This window comes from Ictidomys tridecemlineatus, chromosome 10 (genome assembly GCF_052094955.1).
Source record: "Ictidomys tridecemlineatus isolate mIctTri1 chromosome 10, mIctTri1.hap1, whole genome shotgun sequence".
Taxonomy (NCBI): Eukaryota; Metazoa; Chordata; class Mammalia; order Rodentia; family Sciuridae; genus Ictidomys; species Ictidomys tridecemlineatus.
Genome location: NC_135486.1, coordinates 122,018,387 through 122,042,618, shown reverse-complemented (window position 1 = coordinate 122,042,618; position 24,232 = coordinate 122,018,387). Strand labels below are relative to the sequence as shown.

At 53.9% G+C, this 24,232-nt stretch overlaps 1 protein-coding gene and 1 long non-coding RNA gene across 8 annotated transcripts in view; one reads left to right on the top strand and one right to left on the bottom strand.

The window, feature by feature from the left end:
* Nucleotides 1-24,232, top strand: part of Caln1 (calneuron 1) — a 319,860-nt gene that overhangs the window by 140,991 nt on the left and 154,637 nt on the right. For all 7 annotated transcript variants that reach the window (XM_078023952.1, XM_078023954.1, XM_078023955.1 and 4 more), the window contains exon 3: nt 12,871-13,014. In XM_078023952.1, the coding sequence (XP_077880078.1) occupies nt 12,871-13,014 (144 nt within the window). The remainder of the gene's footprint in view (nt 1-12,870; nt 13,015-24,232) is intronic.
* On the bottom strand, nt 4,477-9,800 carry LOC144367483 (uncharacterized). Its single transcript, XR_013426912.1, has 3 exons — nt 9,600-9,800; nt 7,911-8,035; nt 4,477-4,732 (listed from the first exon to the last, which is right to left on the bottom strand). It is a non-coding gene; the product is annotated as an uncharacterized LOC144367483 (long non-coding RNA).

The following is a 24,232-nucleotide window of genomic DNA, read 5'->3' as shown; positions in this document are numbered from 1 at the left end:
GGGGACGATGTGTGTGTGCATGTGTGTGTGCATGTGTGTGCGTGCATGCGTTGTGCCTGTGTGTGTGCATGCATATGTGTGTGCATGCATGTGTATGTGCTTGCGTGTGTGTGTGCATGTTCGTGTGTGTGCCCGCGTGTGTGCAGGAACCTTTGCTCACGCTCCTGGGACTTGCTTAGGGTCAGGTTTCTGGGCAGGATCTCCCTCCTCTGAGCTGCCCTGGGATACGGAGGGCTGGGCTGAGGTCGACCCACGTGGGCTGATTTCAGACTCCCTTCCCGAGCTGGAGCCAGTGTGAGGCTTTGAATGCTCGTTTCAAAGGTGCAGACTTATTTTCGATAGAGAACCAGCACTTTAAAACAAAATGAGGGAGCTGGCAATTTGAAGCCAATAAATTGCTTCCCATGGATAATGGGATATATCTGCAGCCTGCGGTCGAGAGCATCTCTTCATCTGCAGCCCTTTATCAATTATCAGGGAGGCAAAATGGACCGGAAATTACGAGGCAGGGAGCAGAGGGAGGCCATGTGTGTGAGCTGGCAGAGGGAGCGGCTGTGGCTGCCCAGGGCTACCCTGGGTCCTCTCTGCGCCTCCTCTTTCTCAGGCCCCACCCCCACATCACTAAGCTTCAGTGGCCACCCCTTATGGGCAGCACCCTGCGCGCCCATCTGCTTGACAGCACTAGAAATGGGCCGTGTTGACGTGTCCTTGATGTGAGAGGAGGAGGGCAGGCTGGGTGTGTTCAAGGTGAAGGGTGCCCAGGTGGGGTACGGATCCTTCTCTGGATCAGAACGCGCCTCCTCTGACCCCACACTGGCCGTCCCCTCCCACCTGTGCCGGAGGAAGTGACAGGTGACTGGGCGAGTGCTGGGCTCCTTCAGGGCCCAGCTGCCCGGCAGTCCTTTGCCCTCCATGGACAGCCAGGGGTCCTCTGGGCCTGTAGTGGGCACTTGAGTTGCTTCCATCTCAGATGCTACCAAGTGGATGAATGAAAGACTCCTCGACATGTGTGACCGTCACTGTCCCCACACCCTGTGGAGGTCACTATGGAACACCAGCAGCCACTGTGGTGGAAAGACACAGCCCACCCTGTCCCCTTGCTCCTCCGTGGCTGAGGTTGACACAGACAGAGGGTGGTGGGCAGAAGCTGTGGGCTGGAGGGCAGAGACCTGCAGGGACCAGCAGTCAAAGGGACAGGCCTGGGGCTGCAGAATCAACAGACTCTTTCTGTCCTCGAGGATGTGACGTCCTCCTGGGATGCAAGCTGGCCATTCAGGAGACCGTCCTGCAGAGGTGGGTGGCGTGTGCCATTCTGATGGCAGTGCGTGGAGGCAGAGGACGACCCCTGGGAGCAGCCACATAGGAGCACACTGCTTCAGGGGAGCCCTGGGTGTCGGGGGGGGGCGCTGGGAGAGGCCAGGTGGCTGGGACAGGATGTGTGCCCCAGCACATGTCCCCACGAGACCCAGCTGTGTCCCCAGTGGTGTCAGGACATGGCGGAAGCCAGGCTCCCCAGAGTGTTGGGCCCTGACTTGTCCTGGGTGGGGACATTGGTTTAGGAACTGGGCTGTACCTTCATTAACAGAAGAAAGAAAATACCACGGTGTCCTGTCCACGAGGACGCCTGCTGTTTCAGGAGTGTTTGTCTCCCCCCACACATCCACACTGCAGTTCTGTGGAGGGGGAGGGGCTCGGTGCCAATGTGGGCAGGGGGGCTGCAGCCAAGGGCAGGTGGCAACCCTAAGGGGGCCGCAGGTGAGGAAAGACTGGGCTGTCCAGGCTCGCGGGGTTCCTGCTAACTGACCAGTGTCCTCTGGGGGACAGAGAGCAGGAGCCCCTGCACCTCTGAGGCTGGGTTTCCAGACTGGCTCTGCACCCTCCTGCTAGCTCAGAGGTTGCTGGTCTGGGAGTGGCCGGGGAGGAGAGGACAGAGGACCCAGGTCCAGTCAGGGAGAGAGTCAGCCAGCTGAGGTTCAGGGACTGCATGCTGGCCTTTGTGTGACCACGAGACCCAGGGTGGGCCGGAGCCCACGGCAGCTGGCCGGGCCGAGCACCCTCTTCCCTCTGGTCGCTTTGTCTCTGGGCTGTTTCCGCTCAGTGTGGGTGCAGATCCAGAGCCGTTTTGTTTTCTCTGATCTCTGGATGTTAACTTCCACGGTGTAGAAGCAAAGCGGTTTAATGAACAATTAGCTGTATTGATTGTGACCACGGTGTTCACAGAAGCTCCCTCTCCCGCCGCTTGCAGGCATTCTAGTCCTTGGGGCCTCACTTCCTGTCTGGACGCTGGCCTCAGTGTCCCCCAGAAGGTGCTTGTAGCTGCTTGGGAAGTGGCTACTCTGGTGAGGAGCCCAGGCTTCCCTGGGCTGCAGGGGAGCTTGCTGGACTCTGGACTTGCCCCTCTGAGGGCCAACCACGTAGTGTGCTCACAGATCCTGCCTGGAGGGCGGGTGTCCCCACACACTCACCTAGGTTCCCAGCTTGCAGCAGCGGCCATGGGCTTGGGTCTTCCTCAGGGCCACCCTGCAGATCTTGACCACTCTGCAGATCTTTCCCAGGTGTAGGGCAGTGCCCCTACCCTCAGGGGACATGTCCCAAGACCTCCAACAGACGCCTGCAAGCATGGATAGTACCAAGCCCTGTGCACAGTGTTTCTTCCCACCCACATGATACAGTTGAATCCACACACAGGCACCGCAGGAGATCCACACACAGGCAGGGGATCCACACACAGGCAGGAGATCCACACACAGGCACGGCAGGAGATCCACGCACAGCAGGGGATCCACGCACAGGCAGGAGATCCACACACAGGTAGGAGAGCCACACACAGACAGGAGATCCACGCACAGGCAGTGGATCCACACATAGGTAGGAGGTCCACACACAGGCAGGAGATCCACGCACAGGTAGGAGGTCCACGCACAGGCAGGAGGTCCACGCACAGGCAGGAGATCCACACACAGGTAGGAGGTCCACACACAGGCAGGAGATCCACATACAAACACAGCAGGAGATCCACACACAGCAGGGGATCCACACACAGGCTGGGATCCACAGACAGGCAGGAGATCCACGCACAGGTAGGAGGTCCACACACAGGCAGGAGATCCACACACAGGCAGGAGGTCCATGCACAGGCAGGAGATCCACACACAGGCAGGAGGTCCACGAACAGGCAGGAGATCCACACACAGGCAGGAGATCCACATACAAACACAGCAGGAGATCCACACACAGCAGGGGATCCACACACAGGCTGGGATCCACAGACAGGCAGGAGATCCACACACAGGCAGGAGATACACACACAGGCACAGCAGGAGATCCATGCATGAGGCACGGCAGGAGGTCCACATACAGGCAGGGGATCCACACACAGGCAGGGGATCCACAGACAGGCAGGAGATCCACACACAGGCAGGGGATCCACACACAGGCAGGGGATCCACACACAGGCAGGAGATCCTCACACAGGCAGGAGAGCCACACACAGGCAGGAGAGCCACACACAGGCAGGAGAGCCACACACAGGCAGGAGAGCCACACACAGGCAGGAGATGCACACACAGGCACAGCAGGAGATCCACGCACAGGCAGGAGATCCACGCACAGGCAGGAGATCCACTCACAGGCAGGAGATCCACACACAGGCAGGAGATCCACACACAGGCATGGGATCTACGCACAGGCAAGAGGTCCATGCACAGGTGCGGCAGGAGATCCATACACAGGCAGGAGATCCACGCATGAGGCCTGGCAGGAGATCCACACACAGGAGCCACAGGAGATCCACACACAGGCACGCCAGGAGATCCACACACAGGCAGGAGATCTACACACAGGCAGGAGATCCACACACAGGCAGGAGATCTACACACAGGCAGGAGATCCACACATAGGCAGGAGATCCACACACAGGCAGGAGATCCACACACAGGCAGGAGATCCTCACACAGGCATGAGATCCACACACAGGCAGGAGATCCTCACACAGGCAGGAGATCCACACACAGGCAGGAGATCCACACATAGGCAGGAGATCCACACACAGGCAGGAGATCCTCACACAGGCATGAGATCCACACACAGGCAGGAGATCCACACACAGGCAGGAGATCCACACACAGGCAGGAGATCCACACACAGGCAGGAGATCCTCACACAGGCAGGAGATCCTCACACAGGCAAGAGATCCACACACAGGCAGGAGATCCACACACAGGCAGGAGATCCACACATAGGCAGGAGATCCACACACAGGCAGGAGATCCTCACACAGGCAGGAGATCCACACACAGGCAGGAGATCCTCACACAGGCAGGAGATCCACACACAGGCAGGAGATCCACACATAGGCATGAGATCCACACACAGGCAGGAGATCCTCACACAGGCAGGAGATCCTCACACAGGCAGGAGATCCACAAACAGATAGGAGATCCACAACTGTCACAGAGCATAGCAGTAACAACAGGGTTCCAGGGTCAAAGTCATTTAAAACTTGTGAATTGTTCATTTCTGGAATTTTTCCGGTGATGCTTCGGACCCTGGTTGACCACGGGTAACTGAGCCTGTGGATAAGGGGGACTGCTGTAGTCTGAACTGTCCATCTTTCCTTGAAGCTGCTTTCGTTGTTTCTAGACCTTGAACTTCAGCCACTAAAGCCAGAGGGGTAGCTGGGTGACCGGTGTGTCTCCTGTGTGAGGGCCTTCATGCTGAGAAGAGATGGGACCTGGAGGAGAGCGTGAAGGATGCTGCCTTTGAGAGGCGCCGTGTGTCACGTGCCTGATGCAGTGACCCATTATCAGGGAATCATCCCAGGGAAATGGATATTGAAATCGTGTAGCTATTGAGCTTTGTATTTAGTGTGGTGCTGGTGGAACCAGTCCTCACACATGCTGAGCAGGCGCTCTTCCACGGGCCCTCCCCAGCCCACCGGGCAGTACACAGACAGTGATTCCACTGCAGCATTATCGAAAACTGGAAGCGATTCCAATGCCCCCCACTAGGGGTTTAGAGAAATAGATTTCGCTATAGTCAGTTGGAACTTTGGAATATCAATTGTATGGAAGATTGAAACGAAAAGTGGAAAACAATATAAAGTGATATCAACAGTGGGAATCCTAATTTAATTAAGATGTAGATCAATAAGTTCAGAATCAGTGCCCTGATATGTTAACGATGGTTATGGCTGACTGGTGAATTGTAGGTCATCATTTTCTTTGTATGTTTGGGGGGCTTTGTTTTTGGTGTATGGTGCTGGGGTTGAACCCAGGGCCTCGTGCTTGCTGGACAAGAGCTGTTCCCGGAGCCACACCCCCAACCATATATAGAGCCACATCCCCAGCCATATGCATATATGGTGGTAAAACTACACCAGCAAAGAAAAAAAAATATATAAAGAAGCATCAGATAATGCATAACTTGGAAAACCAAGAAGCCCTGGGCAGATTGTCTGGGAGGCAGACACCTGGCTTGCCTTGCAGGGTGCAGATGTCTCTGTCCGGGCAGAGGGGTCCAGAGCTGCCCTGTCAGAGCCCCCTGATGTCCCTGGAGGCCTCCTCTGTCCGCTCCAGCATCGCCTAGAGGGTGGCCCTGAGGGTGTGTCTCCCCAGTGCTCACTCTCATATTCAGGTCCACCCTAACACCTCCCCGTCAGCCTGCAGGGACCTTCAGCCTGTCTCTGGGCAGGGTGGGCGGCCATTGTCTGTTTCTGTTCTAATTTGCCTTGTTCTTTTACTGCTGGGGAATTTTCCAATAGCTTCAACCTACCCAGCGTGCAAAAATCAATCCAGCTTTATCTGTCAGGCGTAGAATCTGGGGACAGATGGACGCTCCACCTCTAAACCCTTAGAAGTGCCAGTAGCTCCCCGATATCTAGGCTGCTCCAGCTTTCAGAAATGCTTATTTTTCTTTGCTGGTGTAGTTTTACCACCTAATAAGTTACTGGAAGTGCTCATCTTTCAGAATGTTCGTAGGGAGGGACCTGGTTTTTCAGACATAGAGGTGTGATCTGGGCCATGAGATCATGGGACAGGCCGGGAGCCTGGGCACCCCTGGCACACACAATAGGGGCCTCCTGTTGCTGCCCACCCTCCTCAAGTCCCCAGCCTGGAAGCCTCTTTCCAGCGCCTCTGCCTCTTGGCTGCTCCTAAGGTCAACTTGACTTGCCCTTTGGCAAGAGGGTGGTTGGTCAAGGTGAGCCTTGGGTACAGGATTTGGGGGATGTACCCTGCCCCATCTTGGTTTTAACCTTAACTTAAGCATGGCGACTGGTCACAGGTTAATACTGCAGTAAGGATCCCAGGGAGGGACAGCACTGTGGCCAGCCTGTCTCCTGCAGGGTCCTCCAGCATGGCCCCAGAGCCGTCCTCCCCCTTCCGTCCCCTCCTGCTCCTTGTCGGCTGGAGGCTCCTCCCTCTCTCATTTTCCTCTCCCTCAACTCCAGTGTGTCTTGTCCCCTCAGGGGACACTTTAAGTTCTTTAAGCCTCCTAAGATCCTTTGTGGAACAAGATTCCTCTTAAACAAACAGCACAGATGTAGGAAGTGCCTGGGGACAGGTTCCTCCTGCCTGGGGGCAGCCTGCGGCTGAGGCACTGCCACAGGGGGCCTCCAACTCCAGGGGACAGGAGCCCAGGAGTTAGTGTCCCCAGGAAAACAGAGCAAGGTCAAAGAAGGGTGTGCAAAGCCACCCTGGCTGCTGGGCCTGTGGACCAGGAGGGAGCTCTGCCCCCTTCCTCGCACTCTTCCCTCCCTGGCCCTGCCCTGAGCTCTCCCTGTTGCCTGGTGATGACACCCTTGGCTGCATTTCCCAGCTGAAGCAGGACAGTCACACTGAGCCGTCTGCTCTCTGGGTGTCCTGCACCATCACATTCTGGATAACCCTCACATGGCATCTTAGCATCACCTGCCTCTGGACTCTAGCCAAGTGTTACCAACCAGCTGCTTGCGGGGAGTGACCACCTGGGTGTCCGCTGGCCCCTGTCTTCAGCGTAGCCCTAATCCCTTTCCCTTTCCTCCCCAAAGCTTGCACTTCTTTCTGAAGTTCATGTCACCACTCCTTACCCACCTCACGAGCCAGAGACTCCAGGGTCTTCTTCAGATCCCCTCCCTCCCAAACCTGGACACCCAAGCCTGCCCTGAGCCCCAGCCACCACGTCTCTGAAGACCTTTCTTCCTGCAGGGTACTCTGCTAGGGCGAGGACTTAGCTCCAAGCTCAGCCTCCTCCCCTGGGACTCCTGTCACCCAAGTCTGCACCACCCTGATGTGGAGCTCTTGGTTTAAGAATCTCATCCCCCTCCCTCTGTCCCTCCCCCTCCCCCTCCTTCTCTCTCCCCTCCCCCTCCTCTGCTTTGTCCCTTTCCCTCCTCATCCTCCTCTTTTTCTTCTCCCTATTATTATTAAGATCACTGAGGAATCTCTGTGGCCTATATCAAGGGTCACGAACCTCAACCATGAAAGGCCACAGTGCAAATATTTCAGTCTCTATGGGTCAGAGCGCGTGTCACCTGTGTTCCTGTCTACCTATCTATGTGTGACACAAAGCCTTGGAGAATGGGGTGCAGGTGAGTGAGCGGGTCCGCGTTCCAGTGACGTTGTATTCAGAAGGGAAGGTGGTGGGTGGACCTGGGCACAGATGCACCTGGGGCACTGGGCAGGCAGGGGGGAGCCCAGAGGCCCCCTGTAGTCCCGTCCTCACCCACGTCTCCAGCCCACGTCTGCAGCCCACGTTTCCAGCCCAGGTCAGCCTTCTTGTTTCTGCACCCATGCCCATCTTGGACAGCTTCGTGGCCATGCCCTTATCTGGGCCCTCTCTGCTCACTCCGCCCCTTGGTATTAAGATTCAGAAGGTCCAAGGGTGATCTCCAGCAGCCTTGTGCCCAGTGTCTCTCTCCACTTTGCACAAACCTGTATCATTGCACCTGTCTTCCTCACTCATGAACATCTGGTCACCTCTCCGTCTCTCCAACAAGGATACTGGGTTCTCACAGCCTGGGAAGTGCTTCTGTGAGCTTTCTAGCGTAGCATCTGGCCTATGATAATAAGCAAACAGCAGCTTATTAGATGGGTTTTGCATCTACGGGGTGGAGCTCAGAAAAACTGCTGTTCTTCGTTACTGAGTTGAGGCTGCGAATTAGTGCTGTAAATGTCGGCTGGATGAGCGGTTGTATTAATCATCTTCAAATATTCTTCTTTCTTTGCCTTTCTTAGAGGAGGTGGAAACCTTCCCCGTTTCTCTTGTTGTTGGCTCAGTCCCACCTAATGCACTGTCTCCTGAGTGCAGGCCTTGGGGTTGGTGTCCCGTACTCTGTGGTTTAGTAATTACCCTCCCAGCCTCGCCGAGCTGCAGCTGTGTCCATGTCCACAAGTCCTCCGTGATGTGTGTCTGCAGAGCCAGGCGTCTGTTAATAGAGCTATTAGTTAACGTGCTCGGAGCCCCCCTTCTTCCTGCAGACACACTTCCGTGGAGAATAATGGGTTTTGCATCTACGGGGTGGAGCTCAGAAAAACTGCTGTTACTGAGTTGAGGCTGGGAATTAGTGCTGTAAATGTCGGCTGGTTCTTCAAAGCCAAAATGTTGGTCGACTAACATTGACTGGCTGGCGTCTGAACCTCCAAGGCAGGTGTCCTTGTCATTGTCCCTGCCTGAATCAGCTGTGTCCTTAGGAAGGCTCGTGCGGCCGAGGCTGGAGTCTCAGAAGGCAAATAGTATGCATGGCGGACATGCATGTATTTTAAGAGAAAAGGGGTAACCAGCAAAATGAGAAGTAAACCCCCTGGGTTCCGGAATAGGACCTTGGCTCTCTACGGCCTTGCTGGCCTCAGGGCCTTGCACATGGCTCCAGGAGGAGAGGCCCAGGTCCCCGTGGGAAAGCAGACTTTGATTCTGGAAGGTTCCATAAGCAGAGACTGGATTCTTCCTTCTGGAGATGCATCTTCCCATGTGTCTCCCGCACTCTGTACAGGGACAGTCGGGACGGCTGCTGTTACCAAGACAGGCCTCCTCTGGTTCATGGGTGTCTTGGGGGTGGTGGCAAGAGTGTGCTCCTGGTGCCCCTCGTGTTGTGTGAGGTCGAGAAGCGAAGTGGAACAGAAGACCCAGAGCACGGCTTGCCCCCAGGGTCCTCAGCCCCCAGGAGACGAATCTTGTGAACACCTCGCAGCATGGCCAGCCCATTCTGCTCGCAGGATCTGTGGGCCCCTCTTTCCAAGGATGGAAGGTGGCCAGGGACCGCGGGTGCTGCCAGCCGCGCCTGCAGCCCAGCAGACAGACATCCCGCCTGCTGCCCAGCAGACATCCCGCCTGCCCCACCATCTCCGCTGGTTTTACGGCGTCGTTCTCACACCCTGTTCTGCTATTAAAAATAAAACGAGGCACGAATCCCACGCCTCTCCCAGACTGCGAGACTCATTTCCTTCCAATAAAGCCCCTGGTCGATCTGGGTTTCCCTTACCCAGAAAGATGGAATCTCCAGGGCGTCCACTCTGGATTTCCAGTTTCTTACCCTGTTTCCCCCTTCTCTGCCTGCTCCCTCTCTATCTGGGGGCCAGGAGCAGATATTCTATGTACACGGAGGACAGCTGTGACCTACTTACCTGCAGACCACGGGGGAGAGCACCTGGGCTGATAGCTGGCTGCTCTGGCCATGCTGGGCCTCAGGGCTGGCTGGGCACTTCCTGCAGACTGAGCCAACTGGGAATTCAAGGCCCTGAGGGAACAGGCCCTTCCCAGTGGGCAGTCCCAGAGTGACCCCCACCCATACCCCATCCTTGCTTGATGGCCCAATCCTGTAGCCCAAGGGAAGGTCTGGTGGCAGCCAGGACAGCTCAGTGGGGGACAGGAGGCACAGCTGCTGGCATCCTCATTTCCATTCATGCTTTCACCCCACCCCCAGGCCCTCTGGGGTGTCCAGTGTAAGTTCATGGGAAGGTCTGGGATGTGCAGGGAGACCTTGGGAACAAGACGGGGTTGTGTCAACACCAGGGAACCATCCTGCATGGTGACATCAGCAGCCCAGAGAGTGTAGGAGGGATGTGGAGATGATGTCCCGGGAGGAGCTGTCCAGAGAAGGAAGGGCAGGGCCCAGCCTCCTGCTGGCCACCCATGACCCTCACTGTGGGTCATAACTGTTGTTTTCTCCTGTGGCGTGGCCCATCCTGGCCCCAAGGTAAAGCCTTACCATCGAGGCTGGAAGGAGCTCAACCCTCACCCATTCTTCAGATGGGGAGAATGAGGTTGAGGGAAGCTGCCCTGGTCGCTGGGCAGAGCAGGGACCAACATTCTTGTGGCCCTTTGGGAGACTCTCCTCTGCACACCGCCATCCTGGGTGTCTGGCTCTGGCCTCCGGCTGCATGAGACTATGGGGTCCTGTGTCCTTGAGTGCATGTGCCTGCTTTCCTCCCGGGACTCCCGGGACTGCGTGGAGAAGACAGGCTGCCCTAGGTCCTCTTGGGCAGGACGGTTGATGGAGGAAGCTGACAGGTGCAGACAGACTTCTCCCTTCAGACTTTGAGCTGCAGGAAATAATTTTATTCTGTCAATGAAAGGAAGGGGTGATGTTTTGACAAGCAGATTAACAGCATATGTTGGAGAACAGTTTCCTGTTCTTCTTTTGAACACTGTAACAGTGTCCACAGATCCACAGCAGGGAGAGCTGGTAGGACTTAAAGGATCCTTGCAGCCAGCCCGGCTCACTTTACACATGAGCAGCCGGGACCTCCGGGTTTGGCTGCAGACTTAATTAGCCACTGGGCCCAGCCAGAAGCCAAGGGTCCTGGCTCCAGACTGGTCTCTCCCCTGGAACCCAGGTCTTCACAGAAAGCATTCATCGAGCTGAATTAGTGTTGGTGGTTGATAACACATTGTGCAGTCACCGTGTCTTCAGAAGGGCCATGGGGGCGGAGTGAGCCAGAGAGAGGGTGGCTGTCCTGAGCAAAGGTATTCTATGGAGACCTGGCCTTTCACTTGGCTTTGAAGAGTGGATATGATTTTGGCAAAGAAAGTGGGGGGCAGTCGTATCCCGTGGGAGAGCGGGAGGGATCAGTCTCAAGGGCAGCAGGTCTTGTCCCTGGAATCGGTAAATGGTCTCTTGGAAAAAGGTCTCTCAAGACATGATTAAGTTAAGGATCTGGGATGGGGACATGGTACCCGTGTCCGCTGCGCATTGCCATGACCGCAGTCCTTGATAGAACGACTGACAGAAGGAAGTTAGTTTGGGTTCATGGTTTCAGAGGTTCAGTCTGTGGTTGGCCGACTCCAGTGCTCTTGGCCCGAGGTGAGGCAGATCCTCCTGGAGGGAGCATGTGGTGGAGGGAAGAAGAGAGGGGGAGAGAGAGCAAGGTGCCAGGGACAAGCTGCAAACCTAGGTCGGCCCCCAGACCTGCTTCCCCCAGCCACACCCTCCCTGCTGGAGTTACTGCCCAGGTCACCATTCAGGTGGACTAATGCCCTGACCAGGTCACAGGTCTCACGATGGAAACATTTCACCTCTGAACACTCCTGTGTTGTCTCATGTGAGCTTTTGGAGACACCTCAGATCCAAGCCATTACGGTCCCTAGATGCGCACGTTCCTATAAGAGGGAGGCAGAGGAAGATGGAGGTGACAGTGCAGTGACCGCAAGCCAAGGACCACTGGTGGTCGCTGGAGCTGGAGAGCAGAGAGTGATCTCCCCAGAGCCCCCACAGAGCCCACCTCGGCCGACACCTCGATTGTGGTCTAGTGTGACTGCTAGGGAACAGACTTCTGTGGTTTTAATTTGTCACTGAAGCCACGGGGTAGTGGTTACGAAGACAAGCCCGAGCCTGTTTGGGGAAGGCTGTCCAGAGGAGGGTATCTGCTGGACAGTCAGCCAGCGGGTTAGGGCCGAGTGTCTGTGTGACCTCAAGCGTGACAGTGAGTTCCCTGTGCTTCTTGCCACCCTGGCTGGGCCGAGCGGGAGAGCCGTGATGACCTGTGGATTGTTTTTATTTCTCTGTGGCACTTAGGACCATGCTCCTCATGTGACAGCTTGACGTGGCCCAACCCATGTGGGCAGCTGCCACTCCTGGGCTGGCAGGGGGTTCACATCCAGCCTGCGCTAGGTCTGGTGGACCCAGTAGCGATGGAAGCTGCGATTGTCTTCTGAAATCTCAGATTCCCCAGGCCGGCCTTGCAGGGCTGCTCTGTGCTGGAAATGCTCGGCCAACCCTGAACCCGCCGCCGTGGACGCTGGAGGATGGTGCGGGTGGAATTCAGAGCAGCTCTGGTTGGGGTTAAAGGGTCGGGAGGATCACCGGCTGAGTGCAAGGGCCTTGCTGATAGCAGAGTCAAGTTCTCTGCCAGCCCCCCAGGGAAAGTGATTAAAAATGCTCCCTGAGCTTTCCTGACACTCTTATTGATCTGAGGTTGTTTATAGCCATAAAACAACTGTAAATTAGCCAGTGAAATAAAAGCAGCAGGATTCTTAACTCCAGCCCTCCTCAGAGGTCGGAAAGCTTCTGTGAGGCTCCTGAAGCAGCAGGGACCTGAAATATATCTGCAGAGGGAAACTCAATCTCCTTCCTCCTGGGGCTGAGGACTAAGTCTTCTCTGGCTGCTGGAACGTGACCCTCTGCATGCTCAGAAGCACCTCGGGTGGCCTGGTTGCCAACCGCAGCCTGGTTGTGCCGCCCAGGGTTTTAGGAAATGCAGGGCCTCCCTCTTTCTTTCTTCTTTTCCTTCCATTCTCTTTCCTTCCTTTTCTCCCTCCTTCCCCTCGTTTCCTTTTCTTCTTGGTGCTCTTCATCTGTTGAGGGGTGGCTATGGATCACCCCCAGGGACAGCCATTTCTGGTCCCCCTGCCGTGAACCCCGCCGTGTGACCACAGGACTCTTGCTTTTCCTTTCAGAAATCCGAGAGGCCTTCCGAGTGCTGGACCGAGATGGCAACGGCTTCATCTCCAAGCAGGAGCTGGGCATGGCCATGCGCTCCCTGGGGTACATGCCGAGCGAGGTGGAGCTGGCCATCATCATGCAGCGCCTGGACATGGACGGTAAGACCACGGGCAGCTCCCGCTCCTCAGCCGGCCAAGGCTCCCGCGGGGCTTGCAGCTTGCAGCCAGGAACTCAGGGTGCCGTCTGGGCTCCTAGGCGAGGAGTGGGGGCTCGGACGAGGTCACGGCTTCCACCAATCCCAGGGGCCCGGGGCCTGCAGAGGTGGTTCTGGCTGCTGCAGGAGGTGGGAGGAGGGAGCCTGGCCGTGGCCATTCCACCCCCTTTCCTTTCCCTCTCTGCAAAAACAGCTCTGTGGAAAGAGAATTTGCATCCCATGAAATTCGCCCGTGTAAAGCACAGGACCCTGTGGCTCTTAGTCAGCTCAGGGATTTGTGCAGCTGGTGCTCGGTCAAGTTCAGGACCTTGCTGTCACCCTTGAGAGAAACCCCGCACCCAATAGCCAGACCTCCCAAGCCCTCCATCCACAAGCCCAGCGCCCCAAGTCTCTGTCTTGCCTCTGGGTCTGCCGGGGCCAGACCTTCCATTTGAGCAGGAAACACGGCCGTGGCCGCTGAGCCCGGCTCCTCTCCCCTGGCCCAGGGCTTCCTGGCTCATCCGTGGCCAGGCACAGACGCTGCGCTTCCTTTTGTGGCCAAAGCACGGTCCATCGTACGGTAATGGAAACCTCTTTTATGTCCGTCTGACATATGGGGTCTCTACTTAGGACATCACTGGGAAAGGGTCTCGCTGCAGAATGCTGTGGTCGTCTGGGGAGAGTCAGGGAGGCTTCCTGGAGGAAGAGGAATCGGCAGGAGGCCTCTGAAACAGAGGCCGTGGGGGTTCTAGCTCTGACTCAGTTTCCCTTCTGCTGAACGGGGAGAGTCCTGTCCTTCTCAACACCTCACAGGGCTGTGGGTTGGAGCATGTGTGGCTGTGTGGCAGGCAACACGGCCCTAAGACTTGTGCAGCCCGTCCTTGGTCAGGTACCAGCTGCCTCAGGGGTTGCACCCAGCCTGGTTCCTTGGGCAGTGTCCTTGTGAACCAGCCCCACTGGCCGTCCACATTCTGGGGCCCGTGTGTCAAAGTCCCTATCAAAGAATCAACACAAATTTAAACAATAAAGTGATGGAATAAAATGGCCAAAAGGTGACTGCATCATCCATCTTGCATACACGACCATTGTAGCTGCCCATCACGTAAGACCACAGAAAGGGGACGTTCTGCTCCACGTTAGTACAGTGTGCAAGATACACTCCACCATCATGCTAACTAAAAGAACAAGCCAAAAGGAGAAAAAAAAATAGACATGTAGATATAAAAACTGTGCCTCAGCCTTTCTATTTTGAGAATTTATATCAAAGAAATAGTCAGAAATGTGGATCAAGATTATGTGTGTGTTTATAGCAACTTTGTTCCTCATAGTGATGTATGAGTTACATTTAAGGTAATGAAAACAATTGGCAATTAAGTCGCTTATGTACATCTCTCTATAGTTATTTTATAATATTTAATGCTACTGAGACTTGTCATTAGTAAGTTGTTAGATATGGGTGTGCCAGGGCTCATACCCTATGTTTAAAAATAACTATATCCACAAGAAAAATGATTTGGATGTATCCATATCAAAGCACCAATAGTAGTTATCTCTCCATATAAAATTGTGGACCTACTTATGTTTTTGTTTTTCTCTAGTCCTATTTCTTACTAACAAACATTTATTGATTTTATGATAGAAAAAGTTATTAAAAATAAAAGCCACCAGGAAAAAAAAAAAAAGATTCTTTCTTGCCCTGAAGTTGTGGGACTGGTCCTGAACCAGCCTCCTGGCAGGTACCCTGGCCTCTGCAGAAGGTCCAGGGCGGGGCCCTCTGTTGAGTCAGCCCTTCACAACCTCCTCCTCCAAAGACCAGCCTGAATCCACACAGAGTGTCCAGAGCGGTGGCCCTTCCGCACCCTGGGGCAGAGTGTGACTTGTGGGCCAGATGATGGGGACCCAAGGAGAGGGCCAGTGTATCTCTTGGGGGACCAGATTGGGGCCAAGGTAGAGACGTCAGCTTGGCCTGCAGACTAGAGAAGAGCGTGGCTTCCTCCTAGTTTCTTGCTGGACTTGTGGGGGGTGAGACAACGAGATTGACTGGACGGTGACTGAGTGAAGCCCAGGGCCAACTTGCAGGTGTTCTGAGGCTGTTTCTCCTCTGTCAAAGTCACGGAGATGCTGTGTCAGGTTATCCGTCAGTGTGCAGGCCCCGCTGGCCCTCCTGGCTGGTCCTCCCAGCTGGCCCTCCCGGGTGGTCCTCCCAGCTGGCCCTGCCGGGTGGTCCTCCCGGCTGGCCCTCCTGGCTCTGAGGGATTGTGACTCTTTCTCTTTGCAGGCCTGACGTGGCCTTTCTTTGTGCTTTAGAGATGGCTCTGAAGGGCTGGAGAGAAGCCCATATTTTATAGTGAAATCTCCCACTGACTTCCATCATCATTTCAGGGATACGTCTGCAGAAAAACTTTCCTCCTTAAAACAATAGAGATCTTAACCTGTGCCTCTGTTTATGGAGCTAAGAAGATTGGGTGCTTTTCATTTTCCTCACCCAATGGGCTACATGCAAATGGAATTGATAAGCAACTTCCGTAACAATGAGCAGGGCTACTGTGGGGGAATCAGTTCTCTGAGATTTAAGGGTCTCCAGCCAAGTCCCCCTTGTTCTTTGTGCTGTATGCAGCACTTGTCCCAAGACCCATACGGGATGCCTGGGACTATGCATGATACCAACCCTATGAATGCTGTGAGTTTCCCTCTACATGCATACCCACAATAAAATTTAGTTCATAAACTAGGTACAGTGAGAGATTAATGCCCTGCAGTGCCATGAAAGTCCATCTGATAACTAAGATGTCCCCCAAGTGATGGGAGGGTAGCATATACACTGTGGATACCTTGGACCAAAGGGCAATTCGTGTCCTGGGCAAGGCAGAGGGGGATACTGTGAGGTGTTATCTCACTACTCAGAATAGTACAGTTTAAAACTTATGCATTTTTTTTATTTCTGTAATTTTCCATTTATATTATTTGACCCTGGTTGGACTTGGGTACCTGAAAATATAGAAAGTATAGTTTTTTATAGGATTTGCAATGATGAAGAGATTCCCTGTGAGCTGGACTCCAGGGAATTGCAAATCCTCTACAGTCCCATGGGACTTCCTGTGATGCCTGTCTTAGGAGCTCCTCAGGTCACAGGCTCAGGCTCTGTCTGGGATGCCATCTGAGAGATTCTAAGTTTCACCAATTAATCGATAATGCTGAAGGCAGAACTTGCAAGCCTTGTAGAGAATTTCTGTTAAAATCCCAAATCTTCCGCTGTTTCACAGTGACCCAAAGCTCATTTATTTATTTTTAAAGCATAGCTTCCTCCACATTTTGTCTTGGTGCCTACAAGAGACTTAGTACCAGATTATGAAAATCATGCAGGATTAGGAAGCAGGAGCTGCTGGCAGCTGATTGGTGCATGTGGAAGCAGGGTCCGCTGAACGTGGCGGCTGAGGCGTCGTGCTGCTGCGTGACACTTGAGTGTTCTGTGAGGATGCCTGCAAGGGGCACTTCTGGGAGCCTGGCACTGGCGTGAAGGGACTGACTGTTTCACAGTGTCCTTCTCTTAATGGGTCTTTTTGAGCTGTTCTGTTTAAAAAATATATATATTAGAATCTAATTATATCCTCCCTCTCCCTCCTGTAACTGGGGTCCTGTGCAGAGCCTCGGTCCTGCCTATCAAGTTTCTTTCAGGGATGGAACATATGGAATGGCAGATATTTTTATGGGAATAAAGCCAAAAAAAGAAAGAGAAGAAAAGAAAGGGTGAGAGGAAGAAGGAGGAAAGGCGTGTTTGGGGGGCAGGAGTTAGGATTCTTAGTGTGAGATGATCCCGCCCCCAACCACAGACCCCGCCATCTGGGACCGGGAGGTGGCCCCGTGCCTCCCTCCATCCCAGCTGGCCCTGATTAGGGCAGGTCTGGCCCACACACCAGCCTTCTCTTTCTGGCGTCCATACGGCTTGGCGGACGGTGAGGTCATACCTTGGGCGCGAGGCCCAGCTGAGATCAGCCTGAGTCTGCGTGCGCCCGCCAGGTCTACACAGGAGGTTTTCATTAGGTGGCTCCTGGGGAGCGGGTGCCATGCTGGCTGCACACGGAACAGTCATTCCTTGGACGAGGAGCTTGCCTGGGTCTCCCAGACAGGCTGGGCCAGACGGTTCCCGAGGGTGCTGTGGAAGGAGGCTGGGGTCTGGGATTGCCTCCTCCTGGCCTGCAGCCAGGTTGCCCTCAACGGTGGGCCTGAGTGTGTGTGTGTGTGTGTGTGTGTGTGTGCGCGCACACTCACGTGAATGACGTGGGTGTTATGGACAGAGCCACTAGGGGTCAAATATGCAGAAACCCCAAACCCGAAAGATGGCTGGACCTGCCTGGCGCCCAGGCATCCCTTGGCCCAGTGCTGCAGAAGTTCTTTCTTGGGACTTGGGATTCTGTGCTTCCTGGTGCTGCCTGCTCTGGTCATCTTCCATCAGGATCAGGAGTCGCCTTTCCCAAAGGCTTTTCCCCGGGTCTCCCAATAGCGCCCCGATTCTGGAAGCCCCAGCTCTTCTCCAGGCAGGAGACGGTGAAGCACTGGAGCTTCCTCTGCGTGTCAGGACTGGGCGTCTCACCCTCGAACTCTGATAGTCATCCAGTGCCATCCTTGGCAGAACTGGAAAACGGTTGCTCAGAACATTGTCTCTGAATTCTTTGGTAGAAGCGGGTTGAGCACTGAGCCTGGGGGCGCTGTGGGCATCGCACCTGCCCCTCCTCTGCCCTCAGCTCCATGTCCCCAAGCTGCTGCTGGGCCCCAGCCTCCTGCGTCGTTCTCTGGGGAGCGGAGCTTGCTGCATGCTCAGGGATTTTGATGACAGCACCACCTTGGTCACCTGGGACGAGTCCAGCTAGCCTGTGACCCAGGAGACCTTTCCCTCTGCCCCTGGGGCCTTTGCACCCATCACCCTCTCATTCCCTGGTGCAGTCCTCTCCTTGCGAGCAGCTCTCTCTCTCCTGCACCCAGTGACCCAGGTGCCTCTTGGAACAGGTGTAGGCCTGGCCCTCCTCCTCCCCGACTTGCCTCCCGCTCCTCAGAGGAGCCGCATGTCATTCAGCCCTCGATGGTGGCATTTTGAAATTTGTTCTCATCTCTCAACACATTTGAAGGTTTTGTTTTTTTTAGGTTCTCCACCACCTCGTGGTGAATCTGACTCAGTTCCGTTCAGGTGAGGCGGATTTTCCCGGGGTCCACCCTCTGTGAACCTGCCTGTGGTTGTCAGGTTCAGTTTGGGTTCGTTTTGAGACAAACCACGGAGCTGTGTTGGGTGAGAGTCAGGGCTGGGCAGAGGGAAAGATGGATGGAGCCCACGGTCGCCCTTCAGCGACCCGCTCACCTTTACTGATGAGTGTCCACATAACCTCTGTCTTCCTTTGTGACCTCCTGGAAGATGGCGGTAGGTGCTGACGCCCAGTTCTGGTCGCAGCGTGTCGAGGAGGGTGTTCCGGGGCTAGACTGGAGCTGCGTGGTGTGGCTCGAACATGTCCCAAGGTCACGTGTTGAAGCTTCATCTGAAAATCCAGGTGTGGATGACTGGGTCACCAGAGCACTGCCTTCCTGGGGGATGCAGCAGGTTGATGGGCAGTTGGCAGCACTTCTATTGGAGCAGGGACCTCTTGGGGGGGGGGGCGCTTCCCCTGCCTCCACGTAAGACGCCCTCCTCCATGCTTAATGCACCAAGACCTGACCAGATGCTGAGCAGATCCTGCACCTGCCGCTGGGCTCCCAGCCTCTGGACCCTGAGCCACATAAACCCTCTTCTTCCTCAATTACCCAGTCCGTGCTGTTCAGATTGAGAGCAGATGGTGACGGTCTGGTTGTAAGGTGGGATGTGCGCTTCCTGCCCACGGTGGCTCCAGGTAGGGCCACCGAGGTGAGGCTGTGGCCCTTGGTCTGAAGAGAGGCCCCAGCTCTGAGTGCACATTGGATTCACCTGGGGGTGAGGTTTTGATGCACTTCTTAAAAATCATAACATTTCACTCTGGAAAAGATTAACAAAATAATGCATGGGAATACCTGTCTTTGCATAGCCTGCCCATTACTGAGTGTCACCATTGAAAAGATCATCACTGAGATGATGGATGAAAAGTGGGGCTCACTTTGCGTTAACTCTGGAGAGAAATGAAGTAGATTTCATGTACCAGTCAGTAATCCTGTCTTCTCTTCTCTTTGCATATTGCCTGCTTTCTTCCCGGATCTGTTTCAGTGAGGAGAGGCTAAGTCATGCTGCAGTAATAAATAGCATCCTCGAACATCATTGGCTTCGAACCACAAACTCAGAGTCTTGTTTAAGAGCCTCTTAAACAGAGTAGATCACATGAGCAAGACTTTCTCTATGTCCTTTGTGAGTGGCTGGAACTTTCCCATCTCGTCCTCACTCAGGGGTCCTGGGGCAAGCGTCTCTGCCTAGCAAGGGAGAGAGATTAGGAGGGCCACATGGTGAGCCTGGAGGGGTCTGTCACTGCTACTCCCATTTCATCAGCCAAAGCAAGTTCTGTGGCTGTGTCTGCTGCTGGAGGGTGAGGGGAAGTGCGATCTGACCACGTGCCCAGAAGGGAATGAACTAGGGTCCTATGGTAACCGATATGACATTGTCAAGGAAGACTTAAGGATCTTAGACTTTTAAAAAAAAAAATTAGAGCGTCACACTCATTGCAAAATTTCTGTCTCACAAAACCTTCTTAGAAAGTTCATGAAGAGGACCAAGGCCACAATGATCATGGGGGATTTTACGACCTCCTTTCAGACGGACCAAGTAGACAAAGCCAGGGGAAAGGGCCTGAGTGGTACTGGTCATGTGTGTGTGAGAGCGTGTGAGTGCCATGTGGATTTTGAACCCTTAAAAAAGAACAGCCTCCTTTTTCAGCAGTTCTGGGATGGGCACATAAACATGCCTGCACACTAGGCAGCAAGGACCTAATTACATGCCAAAGGACAAAGCATCTGGGTGCCTTGTTTAACTCCAGTGCAGTAAGTGCAGTAACCAGATGCTGACAACCAGGGTCGGATCCAGAACCTCACCCACGGGAAACTTCCAAAGTCACACACACTAAAGCCTTTCAGTGTCCAGCACAGTCCACGTGCTACGTCTTTGGAAAAGAAGCAAAACACGGACGTCGGCAGCACATGAACTAGGTAGGAAAGGTGGGCGTGGGAGCCTTTTAAACAGAGTAGTTCATACAGTTTCATGTCAATGCCTTTGAGTTTCTACATGAAATGGGGATTTTTCTAGAAAAAAATGTAAAATTTGAAATTGGTTCAAGCTGCAGCAAGTCGTCAAGATCAGAAGTCGCGTGCTTGCAGCTGCTGGCCAAAGACAGCTGAGGGGCTCTTTACTTGGCCCACGGGCCGCTCCGTAAGGCAGAGACAGCACACATTGAGATCTGTTTCTCTCTCCTCCTCAAGTCCTGGAAGGCTGGGCGAGATGAGAGCAGCTTCCTGGCGTGGTGACTTGGTGGCAGTGCGGACATGCCACAGTCTCCTCTGCTCTCTGTCACTTCACCTGCTGGATCCCTGCGCTGGTCCCGCCCGTCCTCCAGGGGCTTAGGAGCTGGGCCCCGGCTCAGGCAGACAGCGATGAGGACATCGTTTACTGTGTGTTTGCTTCCTTCATTTCCTTCCATCGTAGGGAATTGATGTTTTCATGTTTGCTTCATTTTTTTCCCTGAGTGTCTTGTGGATATGGTGCCATCTCCAACCACTTCAGCAGACTATTTTGTTTAATTTTAATTCTCCCTTATCTAATAATTAAGGCAACTGGATCTGGACTTTGCCACTGAGCAGACCTTCAGGATTATCCCCAGATTCCGATGGTCCTGATTGTCTGCATGTCCTCTTTTGAGTGTCCTGTTGGGCCCTCTGCTCCTTCACCAGCCGCTCGGGAGAGCATGATTTCTGAGATACCAGGTTTTTTCAATTCCTATTATGCCTTTCAGTTTTCTGTCTTCATTGCATTGTTCAAAACAAACACGGCATGCTACCTGCTGAGACTTTTCTTTGCAACCGAGAAGGAGGTGCATTTCTGCGGAGGTATTGCTTCTGGGCTCTGTGTCCTAGGGAGTCCCTAGAGTCCCTTGTCCCTGTGGCCCTGGGTGAGCCCAGTTGACTGAGGTGAGGTGCAGGCTGTGCTGGCCTCTCCCAGGGCTGCAGGCTCTTCCTCAGTGTTTTAGCCTCCAGAGCCCTGGCCCCCTGAAGCGGTGCTCTGGTGCCCTGTGTTGGGAGGCTGACCCTGGTGCCGTTGGCGTGATGTTTGTGGTCCCTGGGGCCTCTGCAGCTACTCTGGGGCTCCCCCTCCCCGGAGCACAGCCCACTGCACCTGCCCTTGCCTGTGACTTTAAATCTTGTGCCTGAGCCCACTGGGCTTCAGGTGGGGCTAGCAGTTCAGAGCCTCTTCACAGGGAAGCTCACTGGCCCCTGGGTGGGTGTAGACTCCAGGTCACACCGCCTTCATGCTGCCCTTTTGTTTTGGGGTGCTTGTATCCATGGGTTTTCTGCCCTATTCCAGGCACTTGAGATAACCATGTTCTGAAGGGAAGGGTCATTTTGGCTCAGAGCTGAGGTTTCCGTGGTGAGTGGTCGGCCTCCTTTCTTAGGCCCCTTGGCATGGAAGTTCATGGAGGACAGAGCCCCGCACCCTGTGGCCAGAGGTAGGACCCCAGTCCCTTCCAGGGCCCCTGCAGCCTGACGGCCTCTCGCTAGGTCCCTCCTTCCCAATCGTGCCACCCTGGGGACCCAGCCTTGAACACGTGGCCCTTTGGGGACCTTCCAGATCCCACCACGGCCATGGTTCCCGTTGCTCTCAGATTGTCCTCCTCCTTGGACGGTGGAGCTGCTTTGTTCTCCCTATGACTCTCCCAGTTGTGCACAAGTTGAATGTCTCACTTCCACTTTCTAAAGTGATGCCTGTGGAGGTTCTGTGAACTGTTCTCTGACAGCCAACCTCAGTTTCAAATTAATACCGACCTTCACGCAAGAGAGGGGCTTCAGTGTTCCTTGCTGATTTTAATATGTGGTTGCTCTAAATATGCTCCCTTCTCTCTCTCTCTCTCTAACAACTTGTATTATTTTCAATTTTAAGGATATTATAAGTTCTGTGATCATGTTTAAAATACTTATTTTGCCTGTACATTTAAGGGTTTTCAGTGCTCACCCCCAGCCCTACATTAACTCATTTTCTGTAGATTTTTTGTCAGTATACATGTTAATGACTTATATTTTCTAAACTTTCATTGTTACTTTTCCATTCGGGACGGTGCCTCAGTCTTCTCAGTGGCCACTCTGAGAAGGTCCTTCTCAACACTCCACGTGGACAACTCGATGCCAGGCAGGCTGTGCTCTTCCCCTTCCCCGTGTCCCTGAAGGTGGCCCATTGTTCTGGTTGTCAACAAGCAGGGGAGCTCACCACAGTGTGATTTTTATTCCCGTGAATGATGTGACCCTTTCGGGGGGTGTGATGGCCACCAGGAGGTCTGAGGTCCCTGGTCTGTTCTGTGGGTTGCTGGAGCTGGTTCAGTTGGCTGGGGCTGGGCTCATTGGACTGGGATGCCGTCTCCCGGCTCTGCAGGGCTGGCCTCCTGGGGGATGACTCTTCCTTCTTACCCGCCCTGCCTCCCCCTCCCACCCCCCTGCCTTTTTCCTTCTTTCGGTCGTCCTTCTCCACCTCCACTTGTATTTTCTCTCCCCACTTTGAGGCTTCCTAGGGAGCAGACTGCAGTCGCTGTTTTCTTTCTGTGGCAGTGTCTCTGGACCCTGGCGCTGTGCTCATGGTTGATGTGACATGGTCTCTGAGCTCTGGACATAGACTGGGAGCTTCGCAGACTCCTTTGGTAGCTTGGTGCAGAGACGGGCAGTTCCCGTGTCCTCAGACGGCAGGTGGTGGCTTTGCAAAGTTCTTCTCACAGGGAATTTCCTCCTGGAGGCAGATCCAGGTGTCTGGTGCCGGCTTGAGGTCAGGTGAGACCAGGTTCCAGCAGAGAGGGAGGCAGGACTCCTCAGAGCCCCTCCCGTCCAGAAGCCAGTGGGTGGGTGAGGTCAGCAGGTCAGTTCAGCAACCTGGAGGACATGAGGCGGGAGGGGAGGGGTCTGCTGTCACCCTGTGTGCCTGGGCCACACTCAAAGTGCTCCCTGAAGTCTCTGGGCCTGTGCTCTTTTTTAAAATTTCTATCCTAATTTACTGAGCAGAGCTTTTAGATAAGAATTCTATGATAAGGATCATTTCAGACATTTCTTTTTGTTTCTGAGTTTAATAGAAACGGCCCCAGAATCTGCATTTATTTATTTATTTATTTATTTAAAAAGAGAGAGTGAGAGAGGAGAGAGAGAGAGAATTTTTAATATTTATTTTTTAGTTCTCGGCGGACACAACATCTTTGTTGGTATGTGGTGCTGAGGATCGAACCCGGGCCGCACGCATGCCAGGCGAGCGCGCTACCGCTTGAGCCACATCCCCAGCCCCAGAATCTGCATTTAAACTTGCAAATAGCGTCGATTGCTATTTGAGTAGGTTATTGTGTATTATGGTGAAGTCGTCTTCTATTCTTGGTTTACCTTTTTTACTTCTAAATCAGTTGAGACTGTTGAGTAATTTTTCAGCACCTCCTAAGATAGTCATGTAGTTTTTATTATTTTGTCCCTTGATGGTATGTATCATTTCATTGGATTTATTCAAATTAAAAAAAAAAAAGAGGAAAAGACCTCTCTCTGGCAGGGATGCTTGCTCTATGGTCAAGATGAGCCTTCCTGAAGTGCCATTGTGTTTGAGTGGCTATTGTGGTAGGTGGGGGTTTGCAAAAATTTCCATGGAAACAATTGATCCATGGCTTTTTCTTTCCATTTGAAGGTTTCTCCTACCCAGAGTGCGCTAGGTTTATGGGGCACTTGGACTTTTCCACCTTTTTGCATGCTGGGAGAGGTTATGTAATCACCATTTAAAAACATTTGAACACATATGCCGGTGAAATCATGCACACCTAAGGGGCCCTGGGGTGGCCTCGGGCACACTTGTTCATGCCATCTGTGCGAGAGGCCAGTGGGCGCTCTGTCCCGGAAACCACGCGCTGCTCCTAAGGTGCCCAATGTCCTCACACAGGTGCCGACTTTTGATTTTCATACATTAATGTTCTTTAATTCTGTCACCTGTCATCTCCAGGATTCCTATTTTGTATATTTTT